The following is a 20,763-nucleotide window of genomic DNA, read 5'->3' as shown; positions in this document are numbered from 1 at the left end:
GTAAAATTCTGAGTTGAGACCTGTTACGTTGTGACAGTATTAACCAGGGAAGGTTTTTTTTTTTTTTTTTTTTTTTGTGGTAAGAACATCTAACATGAGTTCTACCTTCTTCACACAGTTTTAAGTGCACAACACAGTACTACCTACAGGCACAATGTTGTACAGCAGAAACCAGAACTTATTCATCTTGCATAACTGAAACTTTATACCATTTGAAAGCAACTCCCCGCTCCCCCTGCCGCCTGGCCCCTGGTAACCACTGTGCTACTCTCTGCTTCTATGAGTTTGACTATTATTCCATTTAGATTCTTGATAGAAGTGGAATCCTGCAGCATTTGTATGGAGGTTCCAGTAGGGAATTTAACATGTGCTTCGCATAACGTCTGTGTACTTTAAACACCTCATGACAGATGAAGGAAAACAAGTGACTATAGCTCTTTCTAGAAGCACCACTCTGTCTTTACAGACTAGATACAACAACATAAGGTTCTGTTTCCAGTACTTTGACCCTGATCTTACTGCAGAATGATGAACCCCCAGAAGCAAATGGTTCCAAATATGCTTGTATCAGCTAGCTTCTGATCCCAAGAACGTCCCGGCTGTCTCCTCAGAGGGCCTGGTTCCCTCGCAGAGCCTCAGGGGGTCGCTGGAGCTGGGCACGAAAACAGGACTTTCCATAAGACCTACCCACTCCACTTTTCTTTCTTAAATCCTTTAAAATACTAGTAACATCCCCTGTGTACTTGGCGTGCAAGGCTTTGAACTCACGGCTCTGGGTGTTTACTCTAGAATCCTCCTGCCTGCACACTGTCTGACCCAAAGCTCATGCTCTTGACTGCTGTCCCCACTGGTCCATGTCCCCTCCAGCCAGGCTCCAAAAGCCCGGGACTCTCGTGTTGTCTCCAGAGGGACCTACTGCGGCCAATCTCCTGTCCGGGCCAGACCAGGCCACCTTTTGGCCAACCTCGTGCCATTAAAAAAATTTAAAAAAAATTTTTACTTTATTTAACTAATTAATTAATTAATGTATTTGGCTGTGCCGGGTCTTAGTTGCCGCATGTGGGATCTTCGTGGCGGCATGTGGGATCTAGGTCCCTGAACCCAGGGGATTTAACCCTGACCCCCTGCATTGGGAGTGCCGAGTCTTAGCCACTGGACCACCAGGGAAGTTGCCCCCCAATTTTTTTTTAATTGTGGTAAAATACACATAACATAAAATTTACCATCTTAACCATTTTTAAGTGTACAGCTCAGTAGTGTAAATTCTATTCACATTGTTGAGCAATGATCACCACCATCTGTCTCTAGAACTTTTTAATTAATTAATTTATTTATTTGGCTGTGCCGGGTCTTAGTTGCAGCATGTGGGATCTAGTTCCCTGACCAGGGATTGAACCCGGGCCCCCTGCATTGGGAGTGTGGAGTCTTAACCACTGGACCACCAGGGAAGTCCCTAGAACATTTTTCATTTTGCAAAACTGAAACTGTCCCCGTTAAACACTCACTGCCCATTTCCTCCCTCCCTCCGGACCCTGGCAACCACTATTCTACATTCTGGTTCTGTGAATGTGAGTACTCTAAGCACCTCATGTAAGTGGAATCATGTAGTATTTGTCTTTTTGTGACTAATTTATTTCCCTTATCATAATGTCCTCAAGGGTCATCCATGTTGTAGCATGTCTCAGAATTCCCTTCCTTTTTAAGGCTGAGTAATATTCCATTCATATGTATACACCACATCTCTCTCTTGTTTTTCTGGCTGCACCTGTGGCTTGCAGGATCGTAGTTCCCTGACCAGGGATTGAACCCGAGGCCAGAGCAGTGAAAGCGCCGAGTCGTAACCACTGGACTGCCAGGGAACTCCCACCACATTTTATTTATACATTCATCTGTCGATGAACACTTGGGTTGTTTCTACCTTTTGGCCGTTGTGAATAATGCTGCTATGAACATGGGTGTACAAAGAACCAAGTGCTGCTTTTAACACAAATCTCAGTGTCATGGCTTTGTCCACTGCTCTACTCTTAGGTGTTACCAGGGGGGCATGAAAGGCTGACATGTCACCCTTTTAAATGTGTACACACATACCTCTTCTATTTGTGATGGGATGCTTGGTGCAGAGTGAAACCAGTATTTAACCAGGCCTCTGTATTTCAGTACCAGGAAGAGACAGGCCCCCACCAGCACTGACAGCAACAAAAAGGTTCCCATAGAGATCAGGATGACTTGTTGAAGCTTGGTAGCGGCTAAACAGGTGACATAAAAGTGAACAAGATGACCATCCTACATACGATACAAACATCGGGTAATTTCTCAGCCACCACTGCAATAAATAGAGTTCTCAGCCACCACTGCAATAAATAGAGTCCCAGTAAACTGGATGGATACTGCCCCTCCTCCACCCAGCCCTGTATGCTTTAATTAATAGCTAGTAAAGGCAAGCCTAAAACAAAGCAAGTGTTAGCTGTCTGGCAGCTCTTGCTACTGGAGACTTCAGCACGAGCTTGTTATGTCTACAGTGAAGTGCTGTCCTAGCCCCTTCTCTCTGGGTCTCCGCACTCTCACCACCCTCCACCTAATAAGGAATCCCTGATTGCACTATTTTAGGAGTGTTCTGTTCCCATCTCAGAAAGGACTTAAGAAAGCATACATTACCATCCACTGTTGTTTCGGAGCAAGATATGTTGCTTAAATGCCCAGGTCTAGAGATGTTTTCTTTTGCCAAAAACAGTTCTGCCTTGAGTTGGAAACAGTATACTCTTAAGGGTTTTAAATCATTCAACGTGATGAAGTTGCTCCTGAAACGGTGTGTCACCTACGTAAAATACACCAAGAACCACACCTGAAAATCACCCACATAGATATGGTCAAGCCCCTTCCATCTTCTCCAATGTTTCCTCAAATTCACACTGAACACAATAACCAAAGAAGAAGGTAATTCTGTTTCTAAACAAACAATACCAATTTTATATGTATCACATATGCTTATAGCAGACAAATTTTATATGCGAAAATTGGTGAGGAACGTCAAGAAAGATGCTGATGGCATTAGAGCTGTGTTTCTGGCTGTGAGGTCCGAGGGCCCAACCGAAGCCCCATCACAGCAATGGAGGGTCCAAAGCTGGAATTTAGCAAATCCCAGTTTCTAGGACGAAATTTTCTCCTTTCAAATGAACATTTTGTATTTCATGGTTAATCTCATCTAGATACTTGAAGTTAGTCAACAAATAAAGGAAAAAAGTCATTCTAGGAGATAATGTTCCTTTGGTTCCCAATATGCTTCTGGTTTTCACTGAAATGTGCTGACTCCTTTTATAGTTTTGGTCAAAATGATCTGAGTGATTTATGTCATCAGGAAAGAGTTGGGTCCCAAATTCTTAGCGGATTCTGTCCCCTCCTTCCCTCCCTGCTGCTACCCTCCCTCGGGTCTTGTCACCTCCACATGGTCAGTCAATGGTTCCTCACTCTCACCTCAGACAAACTGTCACTGTTCCACAGGGAAAGGAGAAAAAACCCCACTATATTACGGCTATATAGGATTTCTCATAAAGGACTGCTTTCATTTTTTTTTTTTTGTCTGCTGTGGGTCTTCATTGCTGCGTGCGGGCTTTCTCTAGTTGCGGCGGGCGGGGTCTACTCTTTGCGCGGTGCGCGGGCTTCTCATTGCGGTGGCTTCTCTTGTTGCGGAGCGTGGGCTCTAGGCGTGCGGGCTTCAGTAGTTGCGGTGTGTGGCCTCTGTAGCTCCGAGGTATGCATGTGGGACCTTCCCGGACCAGGGATCGAACCTGTGTCCCCTGCATTGACAGGCGGATTTTTTTTTTTTTTTTTTTTTTTGCGGTAGGCGGGCCTCTCACTGTTGTGGCCTCTCCTGTTGCGGAGCACAGGCTCTGGACGCACAGGCTCAGCGGCCATGGCTCACGGGCCTCGCCGCTCCGCAGCATGTGGGATCTTCCCGGACCGGGGCACGAACCTGTGTCCCCTGCATCGGCAGGCGGACTCTCAACCACTGCGCCACCAGGGAAGCCCCAGGACTGCTTTCTGATTTTGAGATACTACAGTAGAATATACTATAGCCATTTGAAATGGTGGAATATCACACACACTCCGGAACGTGGAGGTGAAGCTGCTTACATATGTTGACTGAAAAAAGGCAGATTTTTCAACAGTATATAGAACATCATCTTATTATTTATTTATTTATTTGGCCACGCTGCGGGACCTAAGTTCCCCGACCAGGGATTGAACCCGCGCCCCGTGCAGTGGAAATGCGGAGTCTTAACCACTGGGCTGCCAGGGAAGTCCCATGATCTTATTTTTAAAAATACAAAATGATCATATTATATTTGAATAGTAGGATTAGAGATGAGTTTTAATTTTTTTTCCCTCCGATTTGAAATGATGACTGCCATGGCAGAGGAGAAACAGTTTTACTCCTGATGTCACATAAAGCAATTTTAAGGACAACATTCTTTTTGAGTAGTTTATTTTGGCAGCCAGTTGGCTATTCCAAAAGTTAGAATCACAGACTGCGGAGAAGAGCTACCATGCAGGCCTGAGACCGCTGTCCTTAGAAAGGCTTGCTTGCAAGGCTGACCCAAGGCTGGCATCTGGGACTTGGATTTGAGCAGTGTTTCCACCATTCCCTGACTGATAAGGGTGGTTTCGTGTATAAACAATGCTCTTTATGCTGAACACCTGCTCTCCCTCTGGGAGCCTGGAGTTTTGGTGTCTACGTTGGGCAGAGGGTGCCTGTGTGACCAGCCCCCAATAAAAGCCCTGGGCACTGAGCCTCTAACGAGCTTCTCTGGTAGATAAGATTTCACACGTGCTGTCACGTCACTCTCGTTGTTAAGTGTGTCCTGGGTGACTTCCAGGGCAAGACTCGGAAGATTATGCCTGGATTCCTTTAGACTTTGTCCCATGTGCCTCTTCCCTTTGCTGAGTTTGTTTTGTGTCTTTTCTCTGGAATAAATCTCAGCCTCGAGTACAACTATACACTGAGTCCCATGCATCCTTCGAGCAAATCTAGGGGTTGGACTTGGGGACCCCTGACATACAGACTCACAGCTGGAATGGAGATCATACAGGTGGCTTTCAGAGTTACTTTAGCCCCAGAATCTTTAGTCCAAAGTATACATGCTCTGGCTGAAAGGAAGAAAGGGGAATCCCTTCTGCATTCTTCTAGGCGTTCTCTATTCCAGTTGATCAGACCTTGACCTCAGGATTTCCGGTCCCCGGAAACCGATTATTTCTTTCTTCCCTATTTGCTAAGAGTCTGTTCTTCAGTGAGTTTTGCCTTCCTCGGTGTTTTTACACTCACCACAAAGAAATGAAGAGCAAGTGCAAACATCAACTATGTGGGAGAGAAACAGCAATTAAGAGCATGGACCCTGAGGCTAGATGTCTCCTCTGCTTTGCTGTCAGTTGCTGGCCTTGGGCTAGTTACTTAACCACTTGGTTTCCCTCTCTGTGAAACAGGTGGGTGTAAAGGTTAAATGAGATGATGTATCTAAAGTGCCTGGGCCAGGTGCCAGACACAAAGAAAGCTCTGGATAAACATAAGCTCTTATTCTTATAAAAAATTATAATAATGTTGAACTTAGGAAATCACGAATTTACACAGGTAGTAAAACATCACTAAATGTAGCTTGGAGGGACTTCCCTGGTGGTCCAGTGGTTACGACTCCCCGCTTCCACTGCAGGGGGTGTGGGTTCGATCCCTGGTTGGGGAACTAACATTCCGCATGCCGTGCAGCGTGGCCAAAAAATAGAGGAAAAAGAATGTAGCTTGGATAATCAGATCCTGGAGGTGATTAAAGGCCGTCAGTTTTTTCTTGTGCTACCCAGGGCTGACCAGACCCCTTTTGGTCTAACCCACCTTTGTCAACCTTACCCTGCCCCAGCCCCTCACGTGGCCTGCATTTCTAAAGGATCCGAGCACGTGCAGTTCCCCAAATGTGCCGAGCCTTTTCAAACCTACTGGCCCTTCTCCCTAGAACACTCTCTCTCCTTCCAGTAGACTTTTCACCTATTCATATTGCCCTCTTTGCAAACCATGCAAACCAGAGAATTCATACAGTTAAACCTTGCAGACTGCAGTAGTAAGTTCATTGCTGTAGAAACAGGCCCACAGAAGCTCCCCAAACTCCGGAGTGTGGCAAAGGCACCATGGGCACCGGCTGAGTCCAGACCCAGACCATGGGGACCATGTGATACCAGGCAGAGAGGGCCCTGCAGATGGGTCTGGTGGGAGGGGAGTCTCAGCACAGTGAGTAGAAGCAGAGGTCCTGAAGAGAAAGATCAAAACCGCTAAGGCTCAGCCCCTAAGGGGATACTGGGATACCCTGGTGTCCTTGGCCACTTTAAAGTAGACTTTCTTTTGCTATCCAGAAACTCCAAAGAAATGAAAATCAAAAACAAAGAGGAAAAATGCTCTTGCCTGTTTGCTTCCTCCCTTTTCCCAGTAGTAGACATAATACCAAAAAAAGGCCACGGAGGCAGGGACATCAAAGGGAGAAGAAAAGCTGATGATAAGGGAACCTTCTTCTGGGGTCACCCAGATGTCTTCTGGAGGCCCGATGGTGGCTGAAATAGAATTACAAACAAAATCAATCCATCAGTCTATGTATATACGTAGATACATATATATACATACACATGTACATCATATATATATACAGAATATGTATATTGTACATGTAATTATATTTAGTATGGTACACACATGCATATATTTATATATGCCATGAGATTGCATTCAGACTACCAGAGGCTGTTCTGGGCACCAGATTTACTTGGAAGGCTCTGGGGCAGGTAGCCCAGTGGAGCTACAGAGTGGCCCCAGGGGTTTCTGGCCTTCGCGGAAGGAGGGGTCCTCACAGTTGTCCACATGGCCGCGCATGCCCACCCCCAGGAGACAACTCAGGTGCAAGGATCGGGCAGGTACAGGGCACTCTCTGGCTCAACCACAAGAGCCAGTATTTCTCATCACAATTCTACAAGAAGAGTTTCCAGAGTCCCCACAAGGGACATGCCCAAGTTACAAGAACCCCGTCACTCAGCAATGCCCCAGACACGGTTTCCTACCAGGTGGTTAAGACTGGCCTGGTTGAAGTGCTATTTACCAACCAGAGGTCCTTCTGACCATAAGCAATGCTAGTAAGTCAGAAAGAGAAAAACAAATATCGTGTATTAACGCATATATGTGGAATCTAGAAAATGGTACAGATGAACCGGTTAGCAAGGCAGAAATACAGATGTAGAGAACAAACGGATGGACACCAAGGGGGGAAGTGGCAGGGTGAGGTGTGATGAATTGGGAGATTGGGATTGACATATATACACTAATTTGTATAAAATAGATAACAAATAAGAAACTCCTGTATAGCATGGGGAACTCTAATTCACTTCGCTGTATAGTAGAAACTAACAACATTGTAAAACAACTATACCCCAATAAAAAAAGGAAAAGAAAAAAAAAATAACGTGGTTCATATGCCACCTTTATCAGGTTTCCAGAGAGCTGGAAGGTTAACCAAAGGTCAAATTTTCATGCAGAGAGGGAAAAGATTTTGTTAGCCCACCAAAAGTGGTGTTTACAAACTTTTAAATACGTGTATCTTTCTAGCTTTTTCTAATACAATGATTAAATATAATAACTGAGAAATATTACCATCATACGTCTATTTGTTAAGGCTTTTCATATAAGTCACAGGACAGCCAAGGACTATGGCTCATAACATGCTCTTAGAAGGAAGATTACGGCATTTATCAGCTGAGCATTTAAATTGTATAATTAACCAGAGGAACTCAGATCAAAATACAGGTTGTGTCCTCCAAGTTCTAAGAGGCCTGTTTCTGCACCTTCTATACACACAGATGATCATATCACGGTGACCAGTTCTGCGTTCACCAAAGTGGGGCTGGATTTCTCTCTCTCGCTTCCACACTCCGCCCTGGGCTCTCCCAGGTTGGGGAGGGTTAGGCATGTGTTCTGGTCACCTTTCTCTCTCTGTAAAAGTAACTGGTCCCTGCAGGGTTTGCACTCATGCCCTCTGATCTCCTTTGTTCTGGTGGAGGAACTAAGTCCAGACAGATACAGGGTCGGGCCTGGCCCACCTCAAGCCACAGCGATGTTAGTGGATTAGCTGTGTGTAACAAAAAGCTCTCATTAAACCCGCTCACAGATGCTGGCACTCACGTCTTCAAGCTACGCTTTTGAAAGCGAAGTGACTGGAGCATGGAACAACATGTGGACCTGCAGGCCCAGGGCCCCGCTGAGCAGATTCTCTAGACTTTTCTGTGACTTACCCACCGGAGTGGGCATGGGAGCCTGGATGACTAATCACTTAACCGCTGAAAGGTCAGCACCGAAAGACCTGCCCTTCTGAAGGGCGTGCCAGATGGAGAATCTGATACCAACGTGATGAGTCTGTCTCTCGAAGGCGGACAGTCTGCCTTTTCTCTGGGCCCTGAAGGAGGGCTCAGTGGATCTATGGGTCATTACTGATAGCAGTGTCCACAGACTGAGCGATCACTCTAAACCTGGCAACACGAACTTTATATCCGTGTCCACACAGATCTATGTAACAACCACAGAGGGCCATCCCCATTTCCCAGAGGGGGAAACTGAAGCCCAGAGGGACATTACTTGCCCAGAGTAACAGCCGGTAAGTGGCAGTGTTGGGACTTGAACCCAAGTTTATGTGATGCCAAAGCCTGCCCCCTTCAGGCACCATCTCATCCCTCTACCCTCAGTAAAGCATCTTCAAGTTAGTTACCCATCCTGACTTGACTGCAAGTGCTGAAAGCAGCGATGGGCTCTGAGAACACCACTGTCTTGAAGTTTACCAGTGACTCCCTACCAGTAACTAACCGAGGACATGGCTGCCCAACTCTGGCCGGGAGGAGAGAGAGCAGCAGCTGGCTGACTCTGGACCAGCAACTTGATGACAGGTCCTGCTTCTGATACCGCCATTACTTTTTTCTCCACTAATTCCCACTTAGGTAATGCTTGATAGCTCAGATGTGTGATGGTTCTCCACTCAAGGACAAATAACTTGTCCACAGAAGACCAGCCAGCAGGGACTGCACTGTCTTCTCATACCATCCTCAAATTGCTAGCAAAAACCTTTTTTTAAAAAATAATTAAAAAAAATTTATTTATTTATCTTGGTTGTGCTGGGTCTTAGTTGCGGTATGTGAACTCTTAGTTGTGGCATGCATGTAGGATCTAGTTCCCTGACCAGGGATCAAACCCGGGCCCCCTGCACTGGGAGTGTGGAGTCTTAACCACTGCACCGCCAGGAAAGTCCCTTTCTTAGCTTCTATTACAGAAAATTTCAAACATATAGAAAGTAGAGAAGACTGTAAACAAAGCTCATGTACTCATCACCCAACTTTAAAGCAACCATCAAGTCCTGACCAGTTTTGTTTCTCCTGTGCCCATCCACCTTGTAAGGACCACCTTGCCCCTCCCACTCTCTGGATTATTCTGAAGGAATCTCAGACATTACATCATTGCATCTGTAAATACTTCAGTATGTATCTTGAAAAGACCAGACTCCCCGCCTTTTTAAAAAAAATAACAAAATACCATTACAACACCTAAAGTCTATTAGCAACAATTGTTTTATAAATCATCAAAGATCTAGACAGTGATCACATTTCCCCAATTGTCTTATACCTCTGTTTAATTTGAATCAGGATCCCACGAAGTTCCATACTTTGTGTTTGCATAGACACCGGAGAAACATTAGGCATGGCTGACCATGTGAAAAATGAATAATTGAAGGAACACATCTATAAACTAGTGTCTGACGACTCTCATGCTCCCTTCCAACATCTGGGAGCATATCTGTTCATTCAATCATTCCACAGATATTTTCTCCTATGTGCCAGGTACTGTTCAAGGCTGAACTAAAATCCTTCCTGAACGTAAAAGAAGTTGTGCCATGTAACAGTGATCAGTGAAGCCAATATGCTAGTATTCCCTCCAGCACAGAGGTTAGCAAACTTTCTCAGTAAAGCACCAGAGTGAGTTGACGCTCTGACTGGTCACGCAGCCCCTGTTGCGACTACTCAGCTCGCCTGTTGCAGCTTGGAAGCAGCCATAGACGGTATATGAAAAGATGGGGAAACTGCATTCCGATAAAACTTTTTTTTTTTAAATTGAAGTATAGTTGATTTACAGTATTGTGTTAGTTTCAGGTGTACAGCAAAGTGATTCAGTTATACATGTATTCTTTTTCAGATTCTTTTCCATTATAGGTTATTACAAGTTCCCTGTGCTATACAGTAGGTCCTTGTTGTTTATTTTATATATAGTAGTGTGTATATCTTAATCCCATACTCCAAATTTATCCCTCCCCCCTTTCCACTTGGGTAACCATAAGTTTTTTCTCTATGTCTGTGAGTCTGTTTCTGTTTTGTAAATAAGTTCATTTGTATCATTTTTTTAGATTCCCCATGTAAGTGATATCATACAATATTTCTTCCTCTGACTTACTTCACTTATATGATAATCTCTAGGTCCAACCATGTTGCTGCAAATGGCATTATTTCATTCTTTTTTATGGCTGAGTAGCATTCCATTGTACATATATAACACATTTTCTTTCCAATAAAACTTTACAAAAACCAGTTGGTGGCCAGGATTTTGACCTGCAGGCTGCGGTTTGACAACTCCCAGGCCTAGCAAATCACCCTCCCCTAGCCCCAGCTTCCGTGGTCGGTACTCGGGTTTGACGATCATACCCACCTGGGTGCTGGTTATTTAGGGTGAGAGGCAGGACGGAGGGGCGTGGAGTCAGTACCGCTCAGCGAAGAGGAAAGTGAAGAAAACCTGCAAACGTTAAAGGAAGTTTGTACCCAAGTCGTCTTACCATTCCGATAGTGTTCGAACCAAGGCGCCTCTACCCAGGCAGAGACGAGGTCCCCCAGCTTAGCTCGGAGGCGTAAAGTGATGTTGAAATGCGGTGGGAAGCCCTCCGAGAGGCTGTTGGCGGTAAAGTTGCACTCTGTCCCGGTGAGGTTCGTACAATCCACCCTGCTGTCTTTTCTGTTGACGTCATACCAGGTACTACTCGTGCTGCTGCAAAGGGAAGAAGGATTTTACTTTGCACAAGTCTCTCTTTGATCACATATTAACAGTTTCCCCAGAGATGAGTTTTTATTTATTTATATTTTATTTTATTTTTTTTTTGCGGTACGCGGGCCTCTCACTGCTGTGGCCTCTCCTGTTGCGGAGCACAGGCTCCAGATGCGCAGGCTCAGCAGCCATGGCTCATGGGCCCAGCCGCTCCGCGGCATGTGGGATCTTCCCGGACCGGGGCACGAACCCACGTCCCCTGCATCGGCAGGCGGACTCTCAACCACTGCGCCACCAGGGAAGCCCCAGAGGTGAGATTTTAATTCGATGTTTTTGATTGAGACATTGCTCACATACCATACACTACCCGCATTGAAAGTGGTACCACTACCCCCATTTAAAATGGATTTCAGTAAATTCACACGGGTGTGCAGCCTCAGCGCAATGCATTTCAGGACACGTTCATCATCCCCTAAAAACCCCTGCACCTACAGCAGTCGCTCTCCACTTCCTCCACCCCCCAAGCACGGTACCACTGATATACTTTCTACCTCTATGGATTTGCCTGTTCTGGACATTTCATAGAAATACAATCATGAACTATATGGTCTTTTGTGACGAGTGCCCTTCACTTAGCCTGTTTTACTTAGTATGTTTTCAAGCGTGATACATGTTGTAGCATGTATCAGTATTTCATCCCTTCTTATGACCAGATATGTCCCATTGTATGTACATACCACATTTAGTTTATCCACTGATCTGCTGATGGGCACCTGGGTTGTCTCCACTTTTTGGCTATTGTGAATAATGCTAAGAATATTCACATGTAAATTTCTTTGTGAACTTATGTTCAGTTCTGTGGGGTGTATACCTAGGAGTGGACTTGCCGGGTCATATGGTAACTCTCTTTTTAACTGATTTCCGAAGTAGCTGCACCATTTTACATTCCCACCCACAATGTATGAGGGTTCCAATTTCTCCTATCGTCACCAACACTTGTTATTATGCCTTTTTTATTTTATTTTATTTTTTAAATAAATTTATTTATTTTATTTATTTTTGGCTGCATTGGGTCTTCATTGCTGCACACGGGCTTTCTCTAGTTGCGGTGAGCAGGGGCTACTCTTCATTGCGGTGTGCAGGCTTCTCATTGCGGTGGCTTCTCTTGTTGCGGAGCAAGGGCTCTAGGCGCGTGGGCTTCAGTAGTTGTAGTACACAGGCTCAGTAGTTGTGGCTTGCAGGCTCTAGAGCGCAGGCTCAGTAGTTGTGGCGCACAGGCTTAGTTGCTCCGCGGCATGTGGGATCTTCCTGGACCAGGGCTCGAACCCGTGTTCCCTGCATTGGCAGGTGGATTCTTAACTACAGCACCACCAGGGAAGCCCATGCCTTTTTTATTGTAGCCATCCAAGTGGCTGTATTTTCCCTGGTGACTAATGATGTTGAGTATCTTTTCACGTGCTTATCGGCTATTTGCATATCTTCTTTGGAGAACTGTCTACTCAAATCCTTTGTCTATATTTTAATTGGGTTATTTGCCTTTTAATTTTGAGTTGTAAGAGTTCTTTATACATTCTGGATACAAGTCCCTTATCAGATATATGACTTGCAAACATTTTCTGCCGTTTTGTTCTACAGTTGATTTTAATGCTTCAAACTCAGCCTCTGTAGCCTATGTCTTAGGCTGTTATAGGTGTTATATGTATGATACTGTGTTCATACAAACCATACCCATACTTCCTGCTGGTGTAGAGTTTGTTTTTACCCCATAGCTGCCCATTTAAAGAGAGTCTTGGCCACATGAAAACTTTGCCAAATGTAAGGCCATGCATCCTTGTAAGTGAGAATGCATTCCCCAAAGTCCCAATGCCACCTGCCCACGTGGGATTCTACTCGCTGACTCTGAGCTCTGTCCTTAGGTGACTGACTTGAGAGAAGGCAGGGAGGGAGCTCTAGAAGCCTCAGTAGTGCGGCAGCAGGCACGTCCCCTCTAGGGACAGGCTGTGCCCTGGACAGCAACTCTGGCCTGGAAAGCAAGGCCAGGGGAGACAGGAGAAATGAGGCTGGGGGGTCACGGCCACCAGCTCTCACACAACACATGTGCTTCTAAGTGTACCTCTGACCCTGCCTGGAGACTTATCTTCTGCTAATGTGGCGGGTGACCAGATGAAAGCCACATGTGGCCAGGGATTCCACAGAAGACGCCCACCGTACTCCATGCCCTGGGGCCACAGGCCCTAATGGGGAAGGGACCACAAACCACAGGCACCCCCTCTCAGTCTGGGGGTGCTGTGCTTCACAAGGGGGTAAGTGATTTTTTTTTAAGTTATACAGATACTTAAAGGTACTATGACCTTCTCCCTGCCAATCCCAGCTGTTGAACTGGGGCAAAAGGCCCTCTCCCTGATTTGCCAGGGAACTGACCACCCATGTTCCATCTCCTCCCCTCACCTCCAAGCTTGCCCCTTTCGGATTTATCCCAGGGATGCAAGGGTTTTTCAATATACGCAAATCAATCAGTGTGATACACCATATCAACAAATTGAAGAATAAAAACCACATGATCATTTCAATAGATGTAGAAAAAGCTTTTGAGAAAATTCAACACCCATGTATGATAAAAACTCTCCAGAAAGTGGGCACAGAGGGAACCTACCTCAACATAATAAAGGCCATATATGACAAACCTACAGCTAACATCAGACTCAAGGGTGAAAAGCTGAAAGCATTTCCTCTAAGGTCAGGAACAAGGCAAGGAGGTCCACTCTCGCCACTTTTATTCAACATAGTTTTGGAAGTCCTAGCCAATCAGAGAAGAAAAAGAAATAAAAGGAATCCAAATTCGAAAAGAAGTTAAACTGTCACTGTTTGCAAATAACATGATACTATACATAGAAAATCCTAAAGACGCTACCAGAAAACTACTAGGGCTCATCATTGAATTTGGTAAAGTTGCAGGTTACAAAATCAATACACAGAAATCCGCTGAATTTCAGAACTACTTTTTAAAAGTGTTTCTCAAAAAAGGTGTTTGAAAGGGCACAAGCCATCCAAATTTAAATGAGAGCTGACACATGAAGGTCAGCAGTTTGCGGGGGTGGGGGGAAGTGGAGTTCTGGAAGGTGGCCTCCCCATCTAATTGCAAAGGATAAAAATAAGGTGCTGTGGGCCCCATTTAAATGGATAATGAAATGGACACAGCCTCACGAGCATGGCACTGCCCCATGTCTGGACTCCCACCCTCTTGCCCAGGCTTATGTTGAATCAGCCAGTCTGAGCCTTACCCAGCAAGTAGTCCTGGCTCCTGGCAATGTACTCATGTGGATGGCCTCTGTCCCTTTTACCTAATTTTGAAAGCAACCTCATCATGAGAGGGAGAACAGCATAATGATTAAACACATGGACTCTGGGGCCAGATTACCTGGGTTCAAATCCCAGTTACTTCACTTCTCTGTTCCTCAGTCTTCTTATCTATAAGATGGGATGAACTATAGCATCTGACTCTCAGGGTTTTCCTGACAGTTGAAACAGTGGACACCAGGAAAGTGCCTGGATCAGGGCCTGGTGCCTAGTAACCACCATCTAAATGTCTGTTAAACACCTGGGCAACCAATGATTTCACTGTCCAGCCTCTGTTACATCACTTCCAAAAATGATGAAGTTTTTTCCCTTTGAACCCAGCAAGTCATCGTCCAGAAATGTAAGAAAATCCGACACAGTTTATGTTTGAGGACATTACTTATAACAGTCACAAACTGTCAACTATTTATACCACTCATGAGTGAGGAAAAGTTTAAAAAATCCTGAGTGATACATCATATAACAGAACATAGAATAAAAATGTTCACACAGAAATAACTGTATGAAAAAAGTGGCTACATGCTTAACTACATTAAGTTAAAAGGAAAGAAAAAAAGGAAACAGGACCCAGAAGCATAACCCCAGTTTTGTTTCAGTCTTACACACATGCTGGCACATTTGCAAACAACTGCACGTATTTAGAAAAAAATGTCTAGAGAGAAATACACTAAAATGAGAATAGTGATTTTTCTTGGACAGCAGGTTGTTTTAATTTTATTCTTTTTACTTTTCTGGATTTTCCACATTTTCTATAAAGAAAATGTATTGCTATTAAAATTATAAAACAATGAAATTTAAAAAATGCATTGGGAAGACTGGGCAAGTGGGGTGTGACCTAGAAAGGGCCCTGCTGTCTGCCTGTTTTTATTTTCAAGAAAAAACAGAAATTCGGTTCTTTTTTTTTTTTAAGTGAACTCTCCAGATGTTTAAATGTTGGCACTAATTGGGAAAAAAAAATTAAACACTGTGACCAAACACAGACTTTAGGCCACATGATCTGCAACTTCTGATTTAAACTTAAAATTTGCCCACAAAGTGCTCTGTGTAATTTTGGCTTTGCTACTGTGACTGTCAAAAAACAGAGGCATGTTTATTTATAATTATAGTGATGTTTTACTGGAGAGAAACAGAATGGAAACTTTTAAGTCCCATTTTTTAATTTTTTTTTTAATTTTTTAAATTTAATTTTGAGCCCCCTCAAAATTAAATTATTTAATGTAACTAAAATGTCCTAAACATGTGAAAGTACCTAGAAACAAACCAACAAAAAAAGCAAAGGCCCTCTTCCATGATCAAATCTATAATTGGAAAAGAAAACAAAATTAGCTTCTGTTTGAGTTTTCAGTGACCCCCTCAGCTTTTACAAATAGGGACATTCACATTCAACACATCACATCCCAAACCAACCTCTAACCTGATAAAATATCTACAAAATGCTTTCCGAATAGAAAACACAGTGAAACAGGTTGGTCTGTGATGTGAAACTGTCAAAAGCTTTAACAAATACTTCTAATATTTAGAGGTGCTCTGTCAACCCACAAATGTACTTCCCCAGTCAAGGCTAACGAATGCTAGTCAACAGATCAGCTGTAACTTCCCCTTACTGAAATCTTCTTGTGTGGCTCTAGGATACCAATATTTACTCAATGCCGAGCAGGGCCAGCTTCACGGGCACGTGACCTGCGCAGTGGCACAAAGCTGTACTCCTAGGAGGGCACCTGGTTTGAAGCTCTGCTTTACCATCCTGAAATTCCCAATAGTTTTTGCACAAGGGGCCCTACGTTTTCATTTTGCACCGGGCCCTGCAAATTATGTAGCCGGTCCTCATGGACTGGTCCTTTTATTACAGATGATCATGTTTGTAATTTATAATTACTTAAGAAATAGATAAATGCGATCCAGAGATAGTACTCAAATCCCAGTTCAGAATTTATTTTTGTTAAGCAAGTATTGTTACAATGGACAGTTCACGATGAAAACGAAGTCATCTGGAAACTACTCCTCTAACAAATTAACCATCTGTAATTTTTCTACATTGCCTGCCTGCTCTTGACCACAGACTCATTCCATGTCACATACAGTTGCACCTGCTGTCATGTGACACATAACTACCTTTTTTACTGGTCACCTAAGGGTTCATCCATAAGTTAAAACTTGACACAGTTTGCCACCTTCCTGCTAATGGACATGAATAGACACTTCAATGTATCAGTATATCTTCATGAATATAAGTTTGTTTATTTTCCTGATGCGGGGGTCGTATTGTCTGCCTAGGATAAAAGTAACATGGACATCCCTACGACTGTAAGTGAAGAGTAGAATTATTTTCTAAGGGGGCTGTGCTCATAATTGATCCTGATCCAGCACTGCATCCACCAGCCACATTTTCAAAAGCACTGAGCATTCCTTTTTTTTTAATTATTTTTTATTTTTTTGCGGTATGCGGGCCTCTCACCGTTGTGGCCTCTCCCGTTGCGGAGCACAGGCTCCGGACTCGCAGGCTCAGCGGCCATGGCTCACGGGCCCAGCCGCTCCGCGGCATGTGGGATCTTCCTGGACCGGGGCACGAACCCGTGTCCCCTGCATCGGCAGGCGGACTCTCAACCACTGCGCCACCAGGGAAGCCCCTAGCATTCCTATTTTTTAAAATTTTGCTTATTTAGTAATCTAAAAATGACTTAGCCGATAATTTTTTTGTGTGTGTGCACCGTGTGGCATGCAGGATCTTTGTTCCCCGACCAGGGATTGAACTCACGCCCTGTGTATTGGAAGAGTGGAGTCCTAACCACTGGACCGCAAGGGAATTCCCACAATAATTTTAACTTAGTCTCCACTTAATTCATTTAACAAGGTAAACAAGGACTTGGATTTTGCCTTTCTTCTTCCCCTATGTGTCTATACTGCAAATCAAGTGATGGCAAACTGTAAAAAAGCTTGAAAAGAAGGTGAGAGACAGAATGAGGGGCCGGAAAAAAATGCAAAATGGAACACCAGCTTAGAAACTGAGAATTAATAGTTCATTAGATGAATAACTTCCTTATTAGACCAAATTTGGCCCACAAGCCTAAATAAACCAGATTTTGACACTTGAAAGAGATGAAGACCAAAAGATGCCTCTTGCCCTTTCAAGACAGGAAGGCTTTTTATACATCTTCTCTTGAAACTGATGAATCAACTTTCACCAAACTAAGCAGTCATGTGGTTAGATAGCTGAGTTCTCTGATGGCCAGTGTCCTTTCAGCCTTCAGGTACATGGGGTGTTGTGAAATCTCTGTCCTTGGAGATGTAAAAAGTACAACAGAACTATCTGCTTCCCATGGATTTGCTTACAATCCTGCCAAGAGGCAACAACAGGCTGCTGGCCTCAGGTTCCGTAACAACCTCCCAACCCCAGCTCCCAGTAAGAATGCCAACAGAAATGTCGCTTACTATTTATACTGCACCTGGTAGACCACCGGCCTTGCGTCATTGTTCAGGGACACGGGCTCCCAGCTCAGAGCCTGCTGGGCGTTGTACAGGTGAACCTTCAGGTTTCGAGGAGCAGGCAGCTGGAAGGGGGTGTCTTGACAGGGACAGAGAATAAGAGAAGGGGGGAGAGGCGGGAGAGAAAGGGAGGGTCAAGAGGAGAAAAATCGATTACAAAAATATTCCAATGCACTCTACCAGACCATTCCTACGCCTTGGTTTTTTTTGTTTGTTTGTTTTTTTAACTAATTGCTATTGGAGTATAGTTGCTTTACAATGCTGTGTTAGTTTCTACTGAACAGCAAAATGAATCAGCCATACATATACATATATCCCCTCTTTTGGATTTCCTTCCCATTACGCCTCGGTTTTTGGTATTACCCGTTCTCCCCTACTCCTTTAGCCTTTGACTAAAGACGGCGCCACTGACACAGACCGTGGGAAAAAGGGGGGCTCGGGGATGCCTTTCCACTTGCAGGTTCCAGTCCTTATGAATGGGTCCTGGGTATGGGGTCTGGCTGAACCAGAATGCCTGTTTTACGTTTAGTAAGTGTGGGTAACTTAACAGCCCGGGCTTCTGTTTCTTCGTCAGGAGTAAGGAATAAGTAACAGTAGACTGCAGAAGGCCATGGAGAAAATTAACTTGATGACTACTTGACATGCATTAGACCCAGACTTATACCAAAGGAGTGTTTGGTAAACGTCCACAAACATGGGTGCGCGCACACACACACACACATACACACACACACACACACACACACACACACACACACACAGAAACATACCCCAAACCAGGCGTGCAAAGCCCACAGACACCTGGGAGGGTGAGGACTTGTCTTCTGGGCTTCATCAGAGTCGCTGTGTTTCTCAAAGATCCCCCCAACATCACAAGCACTGAAGTTAAAATGCAGATCCCCAGGCTCCACCCCAGACCAGGAATTCTGCATTTTCAACAAGCTTCCCAGCTGATTCTCATGCACACTGAAGTTTGAGAACTACAAACGATAGAATAACACATTCCCCAGGGAACTGCCACCAAGATCTGAATCCCCCTTTTCGGGGTGACCTGGGAGACACAACTCCAAACAGGTGCTTTACAGGATTGGGCTAGAGGCTGCCCGCACGGGAGCCTTTGCTCTAGTTAGAAAACAGACCGTAATGATAGACTTTCTCTGAGATTTAAAGATTAATGGGGACTTCCCTGGTGGCGCAGTGGTAAAGTATCCGCCTGCCAACGCAGGGGACATGGGTTCGATCCCCGGTCCGGGAGGATCCCACATGCCACAGAGCAACTAAGCCTGTACGCCACAACTACTGAAGCCCGTGAGCTGTAGGGCCCGTGTGCTGCAACTACTGAAGCCTGCATGCCTAGAGCCCGTGCTCAAGCCACTGCAATGAGAAGCCTGTGCAACAAAGAGTAGCCCCCGCTCGCTGCAACTAGAGAAAGCCCACGCACAGCAACAAAGACCCGACGCAGCAGACAAAAAAAAAAACAAAAAAAAAAACATTAATGAGAAACACCTAGAGGTGGAAAGTGAAGTTTGAAAAACATGCCGTTCCAGAATTCAAAGCAGGAAACTCAAACCACACAATTTCAGTAAATGCATCCAAGCTTAAAGAAGGATGCCCGGATCAGCTGATAGCCTGGCCCGCTGCTCTCTTCTGAAAGGTACATTACCTAGAGTCTGTGGCCACTTGTTTACTTACAGAATGTCCACTGTCTTCACAGCTATGACCTTGGGCTGACCTCCATTCTAGATCATAATTCAAGCAGCTCACCAGCACTGCTGCCAACTCATACCAGGCCTCATGGAAGCTGGGCCAAAGGCACAGCATGGCGGGAGGCTGGTCTCCTGGTCAGGCCCATCCCGCTCACTGTGGCTGCTATAGCCCAGTGGATGCCAAAGCTGAGCTGAGAAATGAAGTTCTGCTTCCAGGGAGGGATGTGCAGGGTCTCAGGGGTGAGTGCTTGGTTGGGGCTGGGCACCCATCAGAGCATACCGGAGACCTTCTACTGTCTATATTAGTTTCCTAGTTTTAAAAAATTAATTAATTAATTAATTTTTGGCTGTATTGGATTTTCATTGCATGCGGGCTTTCTCCTAGTTGTGGCGAGCTGGGGCTACTCTTTGTTGTGGTGCGTGGGCTTCTCATTGCAGTGGCTTCTCTTGTTGCGGAGCAAGGGCTCTAGGCGCGCGGGCTTCAGTAGTCGCAGTACACAGGCTCAGTAGTTGTGGCTCGCGGGCTCTAGAGCACAGGCTCAGTGGTTGTGGTGCACGGGCTTAGCTGCTCCGCGGCATGTGGGATCTTCCCGGTCCAGGGCTCAAACCCGTGTCCCCTGCACTGGCAGGTGGATTCTTAACCACTGCACCACCAGGGAAGTCCCCAGTTTCCTATTGATGTTGAAAGAAATGACCCCAAATGTAGTGTCTTAAAACAACCCAGATTTATGCTCTTACAGCTCTGGAGGTCAGAAGTTTGCAGTAGGTCTCACTGGGCCCATGTCAAGGTGTCGGCAGGGCTCTGTTCCTTCTGGAAGCTTGCCTTTTTCCTTGCCTAGAAGCTGCTCACATTCTTTGGCTCATGGCCTCTGCCTCCGGCAATGCTGGGCTGAGTCTTTCTTGTGCTGCCGTCTCTTTGGTTCTGACTCTCTTGCCTCCCTCTCCCATCTTCCAAGGACCCTTGTGATTGCACTGGGCCCACAGAGCCCGATAATCCAGGATAATCTCCCCAGCTCAGGACCCCTAATTTAATCACGTCTGCCAAATCCCTTTTGCCATGTAAGATAACGTGGTCACAGGTTCCGGGGATGAGGATGTGGACACCTTTGGGGACCCTTATTCGGCCTG

At 45.1% G+C, this 20,763-nt stretch overlaps 1 protein-coding gene across 3 annotated transcripts in view; it reads right to left on the bottom strand.

The window, feature by feature from the left end:
• The window catches only part of IFNGR2 (interferon gamma receptor 2), a 34,648-nt gene that overhangs the window by 1,719 nt on the left and 12,166 nt on the right, over positions 1–20,763 (bottom strand). Inside the window, exons 2-7 of one of the 3 annotated variants that reach the window (XR_004480466.2) lie at positions 17,876–18,008; positions 10,884–11,092; positions 6,440–6,585; positions 2,656–2,815; positions 2,089–2,246; positions 520–652 (exon numbers count right to left, since the gene is read on the bottom strand). Coding sequence is in view for 2 of the 3 variants with exons in the window: in XM_012539508.3 (XP_012394962.1) it covers positions 2,089–2,246; positions 2,656–2,815; positions 6,440–6,585; positions 10,884–11,092; positions 17,876–18,008 (806 nt within the window). In the remaining variant the exon portion in view is untranslated. The remainder of the gene's footprint in view (positions 1–519; positions 653–2,088; positions 2,247–2,655; positions 2,816–6,439; positions 6,586–10,883; positions 11,093–17,875; positions 18,009–20,763) is intronic. The other 2 variants (XM_012539508.3, XM_033418216.2) reach the window with 2 other exon arrangements.

Source organism: Orcinus orca, chromosome 5, assembly GCF_937001465.1.
Source record: "Orcinus orca chromosome 5, mOrcOrc1.1, whole genome shotgun sequence".
Taxonomy (NCBI): Eukaryota; Metazoa; Chordata; class Mammalia; order Artiodactyla; family Delphinidae; genus Orcinus; species Orcinus orca.
Note: the sequence above shows the minus strand (reverse complement) of the source record. Positions and strands in the feature narration are given on the sequence as shown.